General features: G+C 39.5%; 2 protein-coding genes across 3 annotated transcripts; both read right to left on the bottom strand.

Annotated features, from left to right (window-relative positions):
* Window positions 1-6,072: 6,072 nt before the first annotated feature.
* On the bottom strand, window positions 6,073-8,292 carry LOC130716214 (probable purine permease 10). Its single transcript, XM_057566414.1, has 2 exons — window positions 8,117-8,292; window positions 6,073-7,435 (listed from the first exon to the last, which is right to left on the bottom strand). Exon 2 carries the CDS (start codon window positions 7,433-7,435, stop codon window positions 6,320-6,322), a length of 1,116 nt encoding a protein of 371 aa, XP_057422397.1. The 5' UTR covers window positions 8,117-8,292; the 3' UTR covers window positions 6,073-6,319.
* A 4,061-nt stretch (window positions 8,293-12,353) lies between these two features.
* LOC130710091 (uncharacterized) lies at window positions 12,354-18,578 on the bottom strand. 2 transcript variants are annotated; one of them, XM_057559247.1, is made up of 3 exons: window positions 17,437-18,578; window positions 14,605-14,682; window positions 12,354-12,772 (listed from the first exon to the last, which is right to left on the bottom strand). In XM_057559247.1, the coding sequence occupies exons 1-3, from the start codon at window positions 18,548-18,550 to the stop codon at window positions 12,723-12,725; spliced, it is 1,242 nt and encodes a 413-aa protein (XP_057415230.1). In that variant the 5' UTR covers window positions 18,551-18,578; the 3' UTR covers window positions 12,354-12,722. The 2 variants fall into 2 exon arrangements, with proteins under 2 accessions (XP_057415230.1, XP_057415231.1); XM_057559248.1 differs by lacking the exon at window positions 14,605-14,682.
* Between the last annotated feature and the right edge of the window lie 289 nt (window positions 18,579-18,867).

Below are 18,867 nucleotides of genomic sequence, written 5' to 3'. Positions count from 1 at the left end.
CATGAATGGAAGAGAATGAGATAAAGTGCTTTGGATATGTAAAACAACAATGGTTTTGGAACAAAACAAAAAAGCTAAAACTACAATAGTTTTGGAACGGAGGGAGTATTGAGAATCAATAAAGGGAGCTATAACTACTCTATAGCCGCAGAGGTAGACTCAATTAGCCGAACTGCGTGACCAAAGTTTTCTGTGTGGTTTATTCGTACTTTCTCGCTCTATCGTACTGTCTGAATCTAGATGTGCTTTTTCCCAACACTACCCATCCCCTGCCTATTAAGTTTTCATGATGATACTTGCCCAAAATTGCAACTTTATACAAAGTTGTCTCTGTCATGGAGCAAAGTTAGCACTTGCAAGAGGCTTCACCAAAGTCTTTGTTGAAACAGATTCTGATTTTGCAGTGAAAACTATTGATAAAGGCTGTCTTGGCTCTAAACCCTTTGCTACTTTGGTTAAAGATATTAAAAGGCTGTTTGGTAGGTTTGAACAAGTTCACTTGCAACATGTGTTCAGAGAGGCGAATTCAGTTGCAGACTCCTTTGCTAAAAATGGGGTGAGTCTTTTAATGTCGTTTAGGATTTATGATGTTGCTCCTTCTCTTTGTTTTGTTCCTCTTATGTTTGATTCTTATAATTCTCTTTATGTAAGGGGTGACAATCCTTAGTTTGGGCATTTAGCCCCGTATTGAATAAAAAAAAAAAAGTGACCCCCTTCAAACGGCTAACAACTAACCTTAATTCAACTAAACATGATTTCGCTGCCTTAGCTTTATGTCGTTTATGTCTTTGTGAATTTTTTCATGGCAACAAATATTCATTTACATTCTAACAACAAAATCAATAATTTGATGAAGCTACGTACACCAGCTACCTTTCTACGGTGGGTATAATTGATGAGGAAAGAAAAATGGATCTAAGCATGTTATCTAGTAATAGAGAATCAATTCTAACATTTGAATACATGGGACCAAAATCACTAATCTACATAAATCATTATCCAAACATAAACCACTTCAATATCACAATTAAATTTTACAATATTACCTCACAAAAATCACTTTTTTTTAAATTCACGAAAATCACTTTGCTCATCATAAATGTTTAAACATAAATCACTTACTGTTAACTTATATTTAGCATAATTAGTTTATTATTATTTTTTTGAAATGAGTTTATTAAAATTAATTATATATAAAATTTATTGTGGCAACGTTAATTCAAACACATACTTTGACAAAGAAAAAAGTTTCAATTACAACATGATTAAAAGATGAGAAATATATGGCACAAGTAAATTGATCCACACAAAAGCCACAACCAGTGTTTTTATTGTTGTTTTTCAATTGTTTAATTAATATTATGTTTTCTCTTTCCTCTATTTCACACCACTAAACTGAAAACGAATAGTGACGACGACAGTGATGGAGAAAAGATGAGAGAGAAGAAGATGGAGGTTGTGGTTGTGGTGGTGGTGGTGACGGCGGTGGTGGTGATGGTGGTCACGGTAGTGGTGTGACGGTGGTGGTGGTGATGAGGGAAGAAAGAGGAAAGAAAAAAGAGGAAAGGAGAGAGAATGTGAGGCTGGGGTGGGGATTTTTTGTAATTTTTTTTTCCATTAAAGGCATTTTAGACTTTTCAACTTTAAATGAGAGTTGAAATAGATGTAGGAGTTCTGAATAACAATTCTCATTTGAAAATAAAAATGAAAAAGTCACCGCACTGTAATAGGAAAAGGCGAAAAGCTTGATATATTTATCTGGTTTTATTCATCATATATAATATAAATCATGTACAACTCTTTTTTTTTTACGGGAAAAAGAACTTTCATTAATGAATCGAAATCAAATAGAAGGAGAGAACACCGGCCAAACCGGCTGGGTGTTCCTCAATCCCAACAAAACAGTAATCACTCAAAGCAAATTTGGCAAGATAGTCTGCTGCTAAATTGCTTAGTCTAGGCACATAAGCTAAAGAAAAGAAACGAAAACATTGTGAAATTCTAACAACATCAGCTATAACATTAGCTAAATAGGAAACATGCTTCTTAGTACCCTTCCATGAATTCACCACCACTTGATTGTCAATTTCCACTTCAACTTCAAAGAAGCCAAGCTCCAAGGAAAGCTGCAAGCCCCACCGCAGCGCCATCGCTTCCGATGTAGCCACCGACACCGTCCGAGGCCATTTCGAGGATGCTGTGGCAAGAACCTGCTGATAAGTGCCAAATTTACCTGATTTTCTATATTAATTTCGGCACTTATATGTTCTAAATGTGTACGTTATCTTTCAAATTATCCCTCAATAAGGTTAATTTAGTAAGTAGATAGTTTTTATATAGATAAATGTAAGATATGTTAGTTTTATCATTTAGACTCTTTGGTTTTTATTGTAGGAGAAAAGTCAAGAAGATCCAACCATTTGAAGATCAAAAGGGCTAAAAATATTGAAGTCCGCTTAAGCCAAATGTTTCCTCGCTTAAGCCAAATTACATGGCAGTAGCAGTGGTTCTAGAAGACAATTCGGCTTAAGCGAGAATTGGTCTCGCTTAAGCCAAAGACCTTACCTGAAGGTGAAGAAACCTGCTCGCTTAAGCGACACCTTTATCAGCTTAAGCGAAACTGTTGCCCTATTTTATAAAAGGCTCGACCAGATCAGAATTGAGGCATCTCTTGACATATTTTGGACCTCTTAGAGAGAAAATTGCATAGAGAAGAAGGAAAGGAACTTTGGGAGCTTTGATCCACCATCCATCGTGCTAAAGACACACCGAGGACGGCACGGGTCACCGCTTTCACCTTAGTTTCCTCTTGTAAGCTTTGTAAGCAATCCATGGATATGGGTTGCTAAGTTTCTTTGTTGGATTTGGATGTAGCCTTTAACTATGATTTGTTCTTCTTGATTTCTATATGAAAATATCGTTTCTATTACATGATTCAATGGTTTTCTCTTGTTCTTAATGCTATGTTTTAGTTTGCGCACCTAGAACATATCGATTGATTCGGCGTAAGAGCGGAAGCTACGTCGTCTAGAGTACCTAGAGTTAATCATCTAATAAATCTAATTGCTAGGAATAGAGTTAGGTTTGTTAGTCCCTTAAACATCTGAGCTTAAAGATAACTTAGCTTTTCTATGCATGTGAGGAATCAATGTTTAGGAAAGTAAGTTATAGATATCCACTCATGTGAGGAATCAATGAAGTAGGGTAGAAATGGTGTAGATGAATCATGGATAGGAATGAATATTCATATAGAATCATAGGACACTAATAGTTAAACGGTGAACTCCAATTCCAACAGCTTTCTCTCTTGATATCAATCGTTTTACTCTCGCTTTGTTTAATTTGAATGTGTTTTGGTCACCAAAACAATTATCAACCTTTTGAAAATTTATTGCTTGGGTAATTTTACTAAAGAACGGCATTTGTGTTAACAATTCCCTGCGGATACGACAAAACCCTATGCTATACTACAATTGAATCTTGAGGATTTTGAAAGTAGTATTAGTGTAGAAAAATCTTTCAACACCTGCCCACGAGAGTTCCGCGTAATATAGCCAAAACCCATCAGCCTACCATCAGGAACAGCTGCATCTATGTTCACTTTAATTCTCCTTGGCCTTGGTGCTTTCCATCCACCTGATTGCCTTCGGACCCGCTGCTCACCACGGTGGCCTGTTTGCTCGTCTCCTAACGACGACGACGGAACTGAAACCATGGATGAGGCGCGCTGCAGAACCATCTCGTATGTAAACCAACGCTCCTCCATGCACCATTTATTTCGACGCTCCCAGATTGCCCACAAGAGAGTAAGAACCTGGTCCATCACCCAATCATCCCTCAGTGCCAACATCTGTGACAGCCACATATACACGGAGAAACCAGGGTGTAGCATCCTGAAGTCCAAAGACAGTTGAGAGCCAAACCAGATTGGAGCCACCTCCTCACATGAAAACAACGCATGCTCCACCGTCTCTTCTTCCTCCCCACATAGAGGGCAAATAGGATCCCCGTCGATTCCCCGGTGAACCAAATTAAAGCTGCCCGCACGGGAACCACACCATGACAAGCCCGCCAAGCAAATTCCTTACACCTGGGGATAGATTTTGTTTCCCACAACGCTGTCCAAGCACCTGCCCCGGCCTCAGAACTAGACCCCACTGAATCAGCACTCTTGAGAATAAACTCGTAGCCAGATTTCGTAGTGTACCAACCTAACTCCTCTCCCCGCCAAACCAACCGATCAGGAGCTTCAAACTGTGACAACGGAATCTGCATAATAAGATCAGCTTCATGATGGCCAAACACTGGCGTAGCAGAGAAAAATTCCAAGTACGAGACCCCTCATTGATCAATTGCACCGCATGAGACAAGTAAGAACTATGGTTCTGGTCTGAATATACTTTCAACCCCGCAACTCCTGGAACCCACTGATCAGTCCATATTTTAACCCCTCTACCTAAGCCAACTCTCCAAACACAGCCACGCTCAATCACCCATTTAGCGCCATAAATACTACTTCAAGAGTAGCTTGGACGTGAGCCCTTCTTTGCTGCCATAAGAGGAACATGCCTATAGTAACAAGCTTTCATAACCCTTGCCATCAAAGAGTGTTTTGCAGTCATCAAACGCCACCACTGCTTGGCTAAAAGAGAAGTGTTAAAGGCCTGAAAAGACCGAAACCCAAGACCTCCTTTATCTTTTGGCCTAGCCAACTTATCCCAGCGCATCCAACTCATCTTCCTCCGAGTGACATCTCCACCCCAATAAAATCTATTAATCATTCCTTCAATCTCCGAACACAACGACAATGGCATTGAAAAACAGCTCATCACATAAGCTGGGATAGCCTACGCCACCGCTTTAACCAACACCTCTCTTCCCGCCCTTGAGAGAGCCTTCTCCTTCCAGCCCTTCGATTTCTTCCACACCCTCTCCTTGACAAAATCAAACACTTGGCTCTTCGACCTCCCAAAGACGGTAGGAAGACCCAAATATCTATCAAACTGCTCAACAGCCTTAACATTCAAAAGCCTCGAAAGCTCATCGATACTAGTGGAAAGCACGTTTCGGCTAAAAGTGAGCTGTGATTTGTCAAAGTTAATCTGCTGGCCCGACGCCGCTTCATAGAAGCTAAGGATGGAAGAAACCACCTGAACCTCCTCTGTCGTCGCCCGACAAAAAATCACACTGTCATCAGCAAAAAAGAGATGTGAAATAATAGGGGCACTCGGTGCAATCCTCAAGCCATGAAGAGAAGAGACTACCACTTCTCTAGAAATCATAGCTGAGAAGACCTCCGCACAAAGAATAAAAAGATACGACGACAAAGGATCCCCTTGTCGCAATCCCCGATGAGGTACAAAGGTCGGAGATGGGCGGCCATTAATCATAATGGAGAAGGTAACCGAACGAACACACCTCATAATCAAAGCAACCCAATGGCATGGGAACCCCATCTTCTCAAGAGTCATATGTAGGAAATTCCATTCCACTCGGTCATAGGCTTTAGCCATATATATCAAGCTTGAGAGCCAACATCCCTTGATTCCCCGCCGCCTTCTTCTTCATGTAGTGGAAGCACTCAAAGGATACCAAGGCGTTATCCGTAATCAACCGATCCGGGACAAAAGCACTTTGTGACTCAGATACAATATCAGGTAGAATTGTCTTCAACCTATTAGCAATCGTCTTCGTCACCAATTTAAAGATCACGTTACACAAACTAATGGGCCTAAGCTGGCTAGCATGCATAGGCTTCTTCACATTCGGAATCAATACAAGCAATGTCTGATTAATAGAAGTCGGCGACACCTCGCCATTCAGGATTCCAAGGACAAACTGAGTTACATCATTCCCTACCACATGGCAAAAGCGCTGGTAAAATAGAGCTGAAAAACCATCTCTCCCTGGGGCCTTCGTGGGGTGCATCTGACGCAAAGCCTCCACAACCTCTTCTGCTGAAAAATCAGAACTCAGAAAAACCCGTTGTGCCTCCGACAGCCAATCCCGAACTAGATCATGTACAACTCATAATGACAATTTCTAATTTGTGCAACCTAAAAGGAATATAAATGTATACAATAAATGGATTGATGCTATTTTTAATTTAATACAAGGGGAAACAATATCATGACATGTTTACTGCCTAACAGAAAGTAGAAAGACAATGCTGTGCTGGGATATCAAAAGGATATACCTCACCAAATTGCAACCAGAGTATGACCCTTCTTCATGCCTTTGTCTTTGAGTCTCAACGTACTCTCAACTCAATTTCCAAAAGAGACTGCGATATTACTTCATAAAAGTTTGGTCCATTCCATCAAAAATATTCTACCAAACCCTCTGAAGCCACTTGGCTATTATCTTTTGCCTTTGCTTTTTTGTCATCTAGATAATGTTGATACATATAGGAAAGAAAGCCCCACATTGCTATCAACAAGGCTATAATCTTCACCCCATTGATCTTGTCATGAAAGAATGTAATGGCTAGCATGGGAGTTATGGGCAATTCCAGGGCACCCATCACAATCGAGAATAATGAAGACACTTCAAAAATCAATCCCAGCATACAGATGGAGAATATTTGATATGTCACAGCTGTAAAACACAGAGTCATTATATATGACATTGCTCCCTTTTTGTATTCCTTCATCTCTTCACCCAAATTTGCCCACTCTCCACTTGCAAACAACCCCACAATGCAAGCACAGGTAGCAACAATGGAGGGGTACAATTGCATGTCCAAGACAGCAGAAAATGATTTACTCTTTATAACTTTCTCAAAAGAAAGCTGCACAAGAGAGTGAAATAAAGAATATGCAGCAGATGCAGCAAGGGTGCAGAAGAACCCAATTAATTTCTTATCTCTGGGATGATCCATTGAGTCATCATCATCAGAATTGATTGCAAGCAGAGAAGTTGATATGGTAAGGAGGACTACAGAATTGAGTATTAATTTTGTGAACTTTTGGGAATTCAAGAAGAAAGAGAATAAAGCACTGAAGGCTAATTGGGTTGCACATAGCAGAACATAGGTGGAAAGAGGGAGATATAGAAGTCCATAGGAATACATCAAGTTGTCCCCTGCCAAAAGCAACCCAAAAGCTAGATAAAGAGAAACTAGAATGAAAACTTTTGGTTTGGTTTTGGAGGGTTCATTGATGAGTGTGTTAGGTAATTTGGTATGTTTTTGGAAGCTAAAAAGGAGTGGAAGTAGTACTGGGAATCCAGCTGATTGAACAAATGTTGCCATCCATTTGCTGTTACCACCATTGTCAAAGTATAACCTTCCCAAAAGTGTGGCTGTACATTGGCCTGCCAAAAGAAAGATCATGTAGAGGGATACACGTAACCACCTTCTGTATTCTCTTAGTGGATGTTGAGGTTGCTGGGTGACAATTGAGTTTCTATGTGAATTGTGCACTTTTTTTGTCATCTGAGGAAATACATACAAGGAAACAAGATTAGTCCCATTTGATATTAATTTACACGTTTGGAAATTCTTCTAAAACCATTCCAATTCCGCATAAAAACATTTGTGAGTAGCTTCTGAGTGTTAGAATTATTATGAGGGGAAGAGAACAAGCTCCTATTGAAAGTTAAAGGATGTCTAAGATAACATGGATCTTTTGCAGCTATTTTCTCTATAGCTCCCTGTTGCAAATTTTTGGCCCTTGATTCTTACATTAAATAGTTCAGATTGATTAGTAAAATGTCGGATTGGTCGAAAGTTATAAATAATTGTTATTTTACTGCTGCAAAGGCTGAGTCAGCATGGCAGCAGAAGATTCAAATTCCTCCTTCAATTCCTTACTGAATAATATAATTCAGCTGAATTCAATCCTTAAATCTTGTTTATGCCATTAAATTCTTTTTCTGCAAAAGGACATGCAGGCTCCAATTAGACAATATAATATATTTTATTTGCCACTATGGCTAATTTTATTTGCCAATTACAAATAACATTTTTCTTGGGGTAGGACTAGGAGATGGAGTGGCAAACACACACTGAGCCTTATCATGTACCTTGTATGGAACAAAAGCCAACAAAGTATAAAAATCTGAGATAAAAGGGGGTGATTATAAAGATTCAAGCGAGATTGATTGAGAAACTAACCTTTAGTTTGTAGCTGCAACTTTTGAACTATATCCATTGAGAAACACTCTAATTAGGATACAACCAAGCAACTCTTATTGTAATAGAAGAAACTGAGGTTTGTTGAATGACTCTATTTTAATACATAAACTTCAGAACTTTTTCACCAGTGAGAAGGATGGATGAAGATATTCCTATATTATATAAAAGGATTCAGGTGAATGGAATTCTTAATCATGAAGCTATATTTAAATAAAATTTGCATTGATAAACTGGATGAGACACGATTCAGATAAACTGGATGAGATAAACCAGTAGGATACACTTATAATAATGTATTACTTTAACAAGCCCATAGCTTATTTTGTCTAATCCTGGCTAAAATGGCTCTTCAAGTTATTATAGAACTTTCTTAAAGTTGTTAACAAAAGATTTTTTAAATAGAAAACTGATACTAAATCTTTGCGAGGATTTTCTTGTCGTCGTGCCTCTTTAAATATTAATAAATTTTTAGTTTCATGATAATTGATATTATAAAGTTTATGAAACATTTTAAAAAAATCTATTTTAACAATGTAAACAAAAAACAAAACTACCCTCTTAAAATAGAGTACCTAAATAATCCTTACAAATGGCATCTATCAAACTCGGAGGAGGAAAGTCTTGAACAACAAATTCACCATAGAAGATGTCAAGTTTAGCTAAAAAAATCAGGTGGAACATTGATCCCTACTTAAGATGTGATGAAAACGATCAATACAATCTCTAGCAACTAGCTTCTTTATACTTCGAAGTTCGAATAATGGAAGAACTCTGATGGAACACAAGAACATCTTTACGCACAAGAGTATAAGAGCATGCAAAGAGGCAAAGAGAATCAATATCAATATATATTATAAAAGAAGAACTTCTATCAGGCTGATTTAGTAACGTGTCATTCTCAGGTTAATTCTTATAAGAAAAAATCCACATGTCATTCTCAGGTTAATTCTTATAAAAAAATTTCACGTGTCATTTCATTAAATAGCTTCTCTTCTGTTGTGTTATTTTATCTTGAAACCGAATTTTAAAAGATTTGCACTAATTATCTAAGATTTACCTAGATTACTCCTTACTAAATTTATTTCCAAAACAAATCTTGAAACCGTTTTCATTATCTCTTTAAATTAGGAAAAGTCTCAAGCCTAATTTACTGTATATTTACAGGAATTCCATGATTTCTCCTTTTATTCTTTGTTATGATCTACAATATAAAAATAAAATATGTAGAGAGAAGAATGAAATGGGGGGAGAAATCTTCCGATGTATCAAAAAAAGAAATGGGGGGAGAAAAAGAGACAATTAAGGGGGAATTAATGGGGAAAGAGGAGAGCACATATTGGGTACAACTTAAAAAAAAGATTAAAACATAGATAACTTAGAATTTAAAAAATAATAATTAAAAATGAACTCGCATAATCACGTTCATGATTAATTGATGTATCAAATACAATAAACATATTCTCCGTGTGTTGCACGGGAAAAAAAACACTAATATATAATCTTCTGAAAACATGCAGGCCAACACAAAAGCAAGCCTTAAAGGGCTGCAAGAAGCTCAAGTTTAAGAATTTCAAAAACACCAAATGTTGCAACTAAACCTCGTATGCCAACCACCAAGGTCATTCCAAACCATACCACCAAAACCTACAACCCCATGATTACCCAAAGAGTTGTCATCTACATCATCCAGAGCAATCTGATCCATAGGAGGTCTCTCTGATATTGAAACTGCAAGTGTACAAATAACCCGAAGTAATAAAAAGATATCGAACCACAAGGATTGTGTACGCGTTAATTCTCTAAGTTTACTGATTTCGTTGTGAAAGGACGATAAAACAAAAATAAATTGTTGATTGAGTGGTTGATTGTAACGAACTTATTGCAAAAGAATAAAAGAAAGCAAAGGACACGATTGTTATGAAATTACTGAGAAAACACACTAGGGATCCAATTTTGTTAACTCTCTCTTTATGTCTCAACCCACACTCGTTATACATATGAATTCAATTTATTATGCTCACGGTGCTATGCGTAGATATCCACTTACCAATTCCTCAACTAAGTGTTTCTTCTAGTTAAGTAGTGGTAGCTAATTCCTTAGACTCCATTTATCTTATTTTTTAAAAATAAATTGTGTCATTATTATTAAAATATATTAATATACTCAGTTATTCACCAAAATATTCACAAAAAAATACTCAATTGTACAATTTTTCTTTCCTATCGCTTGCAAAAATTGCGGATCGAGATCCTATGTCTTTCAAATGGTGATTTATTTTTGTCACAACCAATAAATTATGACATTTCAATTAAAAAAATATAAGATATGACATTTTAATTAAAAAAATATAAGATATGACATTTATAACCTTATATATGTGGCTTTTAATTGGAGTGACAAATATTAGTGGGATAAAAAATATACACCATTTAGGATATAAGGTTTTGATCCATAAAGTATATATCAAAGAGAATTTCCACTAGAACTTTATCTCAAGTGTACAAGCATATATTATTTTTTTGGTACAAGCATTGCTAAGAAAAAGAAAAGAACAGCAAAGCAAAAGAAAGAACAAAAAACCCGAGCCTGAAACCCCTACCCCTCTCAAAACTAGTCCCTATCACATCCGCCAAGAGCAAATGCGTCAATCCAGGAGGTGATCCTAAACAAGAAGGAAACTCAAAAATTTATGCGCTCCCGCTTTTTCCAAGTGGTCAGCACACGCATCCCTCCCGCAAGGTATGAACCAGACTCACTTTCCAATGCTTATTCAATAAGTCTCTGATATCCATGATAAGCATTGCCTCCATATGGAACCTCGACGGGAGTTCTTGACCAAAGAGATAGCAAGCAAAGAGTAAGAGTGGAGCACAACCGACATGGCTCTATGCGAAGGACGTCTAAGTCACCATATGGAACCTCGACGGGAGTTCTTGACCAAAGAGATAGCAAGCAAAGAGTAAGAGTGGAACTAATAGAAAACTCTAACTGTATAACAGAATTGTAATATTGAATTATGAAAAGGTTGATATTACAGAAAGAGATCCAAGCTATATATAGAGAGAGAAGAGGCTTGCGCAGCAAGCTATCATAAGGAAAAGCTTAGCTAACTAACTACTCTAACTGATTATGTTATAGCTTGCCATGTCAGCAAGGCCACTAACTGATTCTGTTATGGCTTGCCATGTCAGCAAGGCCATGTTGATACATATACTCTAATATCCTCCCTCAAAATCAAGGTAGGTGAGAAACAAGTTTCTCACGCACATTGAGTTTGCTTCTAAGGTCTTCAAAACGAGTAGGAGAGAGAGCCTTTGTAAAGATGTCAGCAATCTGATCAACAGAAGGGACATGATGAACAAAAAGAGACTGATTTTGAACCTTCTCTCGAACAAAAAAGATATCAAGTTCCATATGCTTTGTCCTAGTATGGAGAACAGGATTGTGAGTCAAAGCAACAGCCCCCATATTATCACAGAAAACCTTAGGTACTGTAAATGGAACTTGCAATTCCTGTAATAAGGATTGTATCCATAATAACTCAGCAGAAGTATTAGCCAAACTTCTATACTCTGCCTCAGTACTGGATCTGGCTACCAAGGTCTGCTTCTTAGAAGTCCATGTGACCAAGTTTGGACCAAAAAAGACACAAGAGCCAGAGGTTGACCGTCTATCATCAGGGTCTGACCCCCAATCAGCATCATAGTAAGCCACCAAAGAGACTGGAGAGTGCAGAGAACAAGGCCTGATGTGTAAACCATGATGAATAGTACCTTTGAGATACCTAAGTATGCGCTTGACAGCCTTCCAATGCTCCTCCAAAGGTTGGCTGAGAAATTGACACACTTTGTTCACTGAAAAACTAATCTCAGGCCTGGTCAATGTTGCATATTGCAAGGCACCAACAATGGATCTATAGAGTGTAGGATCTGAAAAATAATCTGCCCCATGTTTACTAAGTCTAGCACCACTAACCATAGGTGTAGAGTGTAACACCCCGATTTCGGTGGCGTCACTTTAGTAACCAAAATAAACTTAATGCGGAAAAACGTGAATATTTTTTTTTTCTTTTTATAATAACTAAGACAAGACTGAATTAAATAAAACCCAACAATAACAATAATCAGAACTAACATACAATATATAAACAGCCCCCGCTGTAGTAGTAACCTCGTCACGAGTAAACCTCCAGTGACGGAAAGAAAAGTGTAACGCCCGAAGGCAAAAGGTACAATCCACAAGAAAGGTCAAGTGTCCGCAACACCATCCCTCAAAACTGAGAATAAGCTGGCCCATCGGCCTGAAGCAAGACCTCCTAAGTCCAACCAACTCTCTGTGATTCCCGTAACGAAACCACACAAAAAGCTATAGGTGGGAAACTACCCTGTCCCCAAAGAAAACAAATGATGTTCAGAGCTAAGACTCTACTCCTACACTAATCCCATCTCGAGGAGCTCACACCAGCACTAAAACCTACATGCTAGCATGATCGTACCCGAATCTGAATCCAGAACGACCTAGTCTATGTACACCATCCGTCCTCCTCTCGCTACCGCGATACGCTCCAGTTCCCGCATCTCAACCTTAGTTCCTCCCGAAGGATGAACCATCATGAATCAGCCCGCCAAAGACATCTGACAAAGGGCGTTTGTTCGCCAAAGCACACACAGAAGACGCGAGGGTCAACTCCAAAGAATTATGTAAATAATAGCACCAATAAATATAAATAAGATAATAGCCACTTAGGCTTATAACTAGGGATAACATCCTAGGGTTGCATATTTCCACAAAGAATATAACGACTGTAAATCACAGTTAACATGCATCAAGTAGAACTAACAAGTATCAAACACACTCATCAACTATATCAGTATGCATGTTGCATGAAATGATATGCAGGTTAACCCAGTCAACCAATATGCAATCCGGAACGGATGGACATCATCGGATCAGTCCTAACACCAGCCACGGTGGGACCATTTCGGCCCGTGATGCCTCTTACTCCAACATCATCATGTAGTCAGATCAGCATAAAACCCGAATAACGTCACTCTGCTTGGCGACGGAACAAACCGACAACGTCACTCTGCTTGGCGACGGAACAAAGCAACAACGTCACTCTGCTTGGCGACGGAACAAAACAACAACGTCACTCTGCTTGGCGACGGAACAAAACAGCAACGTCACTCTGCTTGGCGACGGAACAAAACAACAACGTCACTCTGCTTGGCGACGGAACAAAACAACAACGTCACTCTGCTTGGCGACGGGACAAACCAAAGGTATTGCCACTTATAGGCTGGGCACCTCGAGACGGTCGTAACACTAGCCTCGTGTTTAACCATTTCTGCTCGGGCGTCGCTTATCACCTTTGGCTATAGTCAAGACGGTACAAACTCTACATGGTTTGACCATTTCTGCTTGCTATGCCGAACATCAACAGGCACGATACAACTCTACATGGATGATCGTTACCTCCTGTTGTGCCAGGTATAGTCAGGACCGATCCAACTCTGCATGGCTGATCGTTACTTCCTGCTATACCGAAGTACTCTGCTTGGCACTTCATCGCGTATATGCATGGGTGCAACCACTCACGATGACTCTTCGGGTCACCAATGCTCTCACGAAGTCTCACGCTTCAGTGAAGTTTCATGCTCTCACAAGGTCTCACGCCTCAGTGGAGTTCCATGCTTTCCACAAGGTCTCACGCCTCAGTGGAGTATCCCGCATTCACAAGGTCTCACGCCTCAGTGAAGCTTCTCGGCTCATCCCTTGGATGGCTATCAAACTGCTCAACGAGCGAAGGAGTACCAACATACTCAGAACTTACCAAACTCCTCAACACTTGGATCCGACGACACTCCTCGCTTTTCCAAAACTATGATTTGACTTCCAATGCCTTCCTTCGAGGTTGTTATCATTACTTAAAGATTTTGAGGTTATTTAAGGTCTTATGAATTTTCTTTATAAAATAGATTCCCTTTTGTCTTATCGCAAGTCTTATACATTTGCAGGATCTCCCAATCCCAAGTCGCTTCCAGAGGAGGTCTCGATCCACTAAACAAAATTAAGGCCCGAACCTCGTTCGTCCTATCAAACTTTCTCCAAACTCTCAAAATAAAATCGGCATGACCTGCCCGCTATTCTCACCATTCAGAATCTCAGATTCCAGTACAGAGCATATTTAAATCATCACAATCAACAACATGTCATATATCAATAAATCGCATCATAAACACTTAGCACTTAGCATATAAAGCATGCACCACACATCCTAGATTACCCACATAGCACATAGCATGTAAGACAATCTCAAAAACATTCAGTAGATGAATCATCTACATTGTCAGCCGAAGCCTCAGAAAACATTTTCCAATCACACACAATTCCAGTGCATAAACAGTAAACAATGTCGAAACATCGACCCTAAGCATTAACTAGAGATTCAGTGAGAAGCCCTCACCTGCAGATTCTCCAGGATTATCTTCTAACTCTTCCTCACAAGCAAAGCGTTGCTCCTCAGGAAATTCCTCAAAAGTTCCTTTAAAGCAAAGTCACAGAAATACTATCAGAATCTATCGAAAACTAAGCTATCGATACTTACTAAGGTTACACGAAGCAATACATACTCCGAGGTACGATAATCTAGCGCGAAAAGACAAGTTTTCGGAAAAGGAAATTTTCCTCCTTCCCCCTAATAGGGCTCGGCCACTTTGGTTAATTGTGGGGTTCGATTTTTCTTCGATCAAACTTGGTTCCTATGCTTTCATAAGCCGTAACTAAGGGTATTCTGAACTCGGAAAAATTATCGGATCAAAAACTGTCGCAGGGGTATTTTGGTCATGATTTTTAACTTAGGATTTTCAAAACTGAAATCCCAAAAATAAAATTTTGCAGGGACGTCACCAACGACGTTTATGACAACTAATCCTACTAGCACTAAGCTAAGGCGATAGTTTTTAGCCTAAAGGTTGAAGCTTTACCTCAAAAACTCCAAAAAGGGGTATTTTAGGCTCAAATTGATTCCGGCGGAATTCCGGCGACATAACGGAAAATCTAACCCGGCAGAAGTGATCTTGGGCACATATAGAAGAGGTTTAGAATCAGAAATGAAAGATTCAGGATAGTTTTGCAAGAACCCATAAACTATCCGCTCAGAAAACTCTACAGAAAAGCTATGGAAAAAGCGATCAGAGGTAAGGATTAGCGACTATACCTCGAAGCCTTGAAGTAGCAACTGATTGATCGACGATCAAGCAAGAATTGAACAAAATCTTCTTCTCCTTCTTCCTTGATGAACTCGCGGCCTTGAGAGGGAAAATGGAGGAGTTTTGTGTTTTTTTCTCACTTGCTTGCTATATATAGAAAATGGTAATTCGCGGGAAAATGAAAGTTTCGCGAATCTGATTTTTCCGGCATCATTCTCCATGAATTCAAAGATAGGTTTTGGCAAAGGAATTCCTAAGCTAAGAAGATGTCTCCTTGTATTTTTGGCAACTAATGCAAAGTCGGTGTAAAACTATTTTACCCGATAAGTTGCTTTTTTGCATCGAATGTCGGAATGGAAAACTTCCTTCTGAAGAAAGATTGAAATCATCAAGAGAAATGGGTGTACGCGTGTAGAATATTCATTTGAAGCTCTGAATAGATAAAGTCCCCATAGTCGGGTGATTCTAGGGTTTTGAAATACCAGGGATTCGGTTTCGGCAAACTTCCGATGATTGGAATCGGACGTTCGTAGATCCTAGAGTTTCGCCTCGAAACGATTGTGATATATGGAAAAAGAGAAGTTCTAACATTTCTCTGAAGATTTTTGGAATTAACTTCCGTCGTGCCTAAAAGTGAAAATCAGCTATATACTAGGGTTTCTGACCTAGGTTTAAGCGTATAACGATCGTGCTATAACTTTTATCGATCATGATGTAATCCTTTGACTTTTCCTGAACTTTCTCCTTCATAAATTTATTTCATTTGGTAAACTCTAGTTTAGGTTTCCCTTCACAATACATCAACCCTAATCGTAAATGGAAATCTCTTCCACTGATCCTAAGCTTAAAAACTTGGGTCTTACATTACTACCCTCCAAAAAGAAAGTTTCGTCCTCGAAACTTAGGGTTCAGTAAAAGCTCTGAATATTGTTCTTGATCTTTTCCTCTAACTCCCATATGGCATCGTCTGTGTCTTTGTTCCAAATAACTCTTATTAAAGCACTCCGCTTTCCCTTCGATTGTTTCCCTCTTCTAGTCCCAATGTTGACCAACGGCGTCTCAACAGACATATCATCTTTCAACTTGCCGAGGTTTAACTACAATCATCATTGATAACACCACTAAAACTCTTACTCGATTATGATCTCCAGCTTCTGAAGTCAATCTTTACCCTAAGATTCTCATTCCACTTAGCAAAATTCACTCGCTAATCTCTAGCTTGTATCACCGAAATCCATAACAAGTTTCATTCACTCTTAGACTTTAAGCAACTTGTCCAAATATGACAACCTCAAGTGTTCATCTTAATACTAACCTTCCCTTTTCTGTAACTTGATCACCATCTCGTCAATCAACTTCTTAATCCCTCTATCAAATCCTAACCAACTTCGAGTCCTAGAAACTTAAGACAACAATTCATAGACTTAAAACCTGAACCTTCACCAAGTTTGGACCTTTAATGTCCGTTAATTCTTCAATGCTTCCTAAATGAATATCCATTTCTTCAAACTATATCTCCTTCGCAAGAGAACTTATACTTAATGCGAACTTTTTCCTCCCAGCTCGACTAATCCTCGATCCAATCAAGTTAATCTTACCAATCCTTCTATCAAAGTCCATAGCCAGCTCTGATTCCGAATATCACCCCCTCAATATTAAGTTGATCAAGCCTAATCTATCGAAGGTGAAATTTAGAAAAAACCCACTGGAACAGTCAATGAGTTCCTATCATCCAATAGTCACAAATATCCTGACCTCACATCCTCAACGATTCCGCTACGGAACTACACGCCCTCGACATCATACGTATACTATCCATAAGAAATCTCTATGAGATTCATTCTTCAGCTTCTAGCTTCCTTTTAAACGCATTGGTGCAAAACTACTTTCTAGGTTTACCGTGTTATTCTAAACCTCGTGTAATTTCTATAGCTAAAATACGAGCTACGGTCAAATAAGGTGTTAATAGGCGTAATAACTATAAGGTCAAAGCTTAGACAGTATAAGTAAGATAGGTGTGCTTGCACACGCTACAAGAGTAATGGATTATATTATACTGAAATGAGGAAGAATGGTTAGAAGGTTACCATCGTTCTTGCGCTCTCCTCTGGTTAACTCCTCAGCTCCTTCACCATCCATGATATAAACTCTTCCTCTAGCAGCAGGGCGCTTTCCCCTTATGGTGTTGACAAATGGCTCAACCTTGGGTGTCTTGCAGTTGTTGGCCAGATGTCCTGGTAGATCACACTTGAAACACCTCGGCTTCCCCTTCGGGCATTTCGTGGAGTAGTGCCCAACCTCCCCGCATTTAAAACATGTCATCTCACGGCTCCCAGCTTGGCTTCCTGCTCCTCCCGCAGCAGCAATCGTAGGCCTGAACGGTCCTGGGGTAAACCCTTCCCCCGTAGGACGCTGATAAGGCTTCTTCATCTGTAACTTTCCTTTTCCCTTGTTGTCTTGGGAGCTCGACCTCATCGGTCCCCCAATTCCTGCTCTATTCATCCTTCTATTTTTCATCAGCTCCACCTCCGTGGCTTTCTCAACCAACGACTGGAATCGCATGATTCCCAGCGGCCTCACTGAGTCCTCAATATCAGGCCTCAGTCCATTTACAAAGCGCTTGCACATGTAGCGCTCATTCACATGATCATGAAAGAATTGAAAATGCTTCGCCAAAGATTCCAGCTTTGAAGCAAATTCCGGTACCGACATACCTCCCTGACGGAGTGTCAGAAATTGTGACTCCCGCTCATCCCGAGCACTTGTTGGAAAATACTTTTCCAAGAATGCGGTCCGGAATGAGTTCCAGCTAATCTCCTCGTGATTGTCTTCCATAATTCCTCTGGTGCCCTTCCACCAGTACTCAGCATCCCCGAGTAGCAGATAAGTCGCCATGCCCACTTTGGCACCCTCAGCAGTTTGTAGTACGCCGAATATCTTCTCGATTTCCTGAATCCAGAGATCCGCTTTGTCTGGGTCAGTATCACCAGAGAACTTTGGTGGGTTTTGCCTCCTGAAGTCATTGAGGCCTTTGTTTTGGTCCAGAGTTACTTCCCTCTGGCGCTGATGCTGATCACGTGCCTCCTCAGCAGCACGCCTCATCGCATTATCATTTGCCTGCGCTGTTACCGCTTGGGCCTGCGCTGTTACCGCTTGGGCCATAGTGGCCATCATCTCAGCTAGCTGATTAGTATTCACCATGTTCTGTTAAGTTAAACAAACAGTTAGTACTCATCATAAGATAGCATCTAGTATAACTATACAATATGATTAAGCAATAACTTCAATCAATTTTTAAGCGAAAAATCGCTTGCAGACAATCAATTTTCACTCTTTGCAGAGTCACACAACCTAGCACAGAAGACCTATTCCCCAACATTTCCCGAAAGACTCGACCGTGCTCTGATACCACAATGTAACACCCCGATTTCGGTGGCGTCACTTTAGTAACCAAAATAAACTTAATGCGGAAAAACGTGAATATTTTTTTTTTCTTTTTATAATAACTAAGACAAGAC

Source organism: Lotus japonicus, chromosome 4 (assembly GCF_012489685.1).
Source record: "Lotus japonicus ecotype B-129 chromosome 4, LjGifu_v1.2".
NCBI lineage: Eukaryota > Viridiplantae > Streptophyta > Magnoliopsida > Fabales > Fabaceae > Lotus > Lotus japonicus.
The sequence above is the reverse complement of the archived record's forward strand: the minus strand, read 5'-3'. Positions and strand labels throughout refer to the sequence as shown.

What these genes read in the sequence shown, in the direction of transcription:
- LOC130716214 (XM_057566414.1), bottom strand. Translation starts at nt 7,435, where the DNA reads ATGACAAAAAAAGTGCACAATTCACATAGAAACTCAATTGTCACCCAG.
- LOC130710091 (XM_057559247.1), bottom strand. Translation starts at nt 18,550, where the DNA reads ATGGTGAATACTAATCAGCTAGCTGAGATGATGGCCACTATGGCCCAA. An exon ending in AGGAGAGCGCAAGAACGATG is followed by an intron (nt 14,683 to 17,436) that starts GTAACCTTCTAA and finishes TTTGCTTTAAAG; the next exon opens with GAACTTTTGAGGAATTTCCT. An exon ending in TAATCCTGGAGAATCTGCAG is followed by an intron (nt 12,773 to 14,604) that starts GTGAGGGCTTCT and finishes GCCCTTTGTCAG; the next exon opens with ATGTCTTTGGCGGGCTGATT.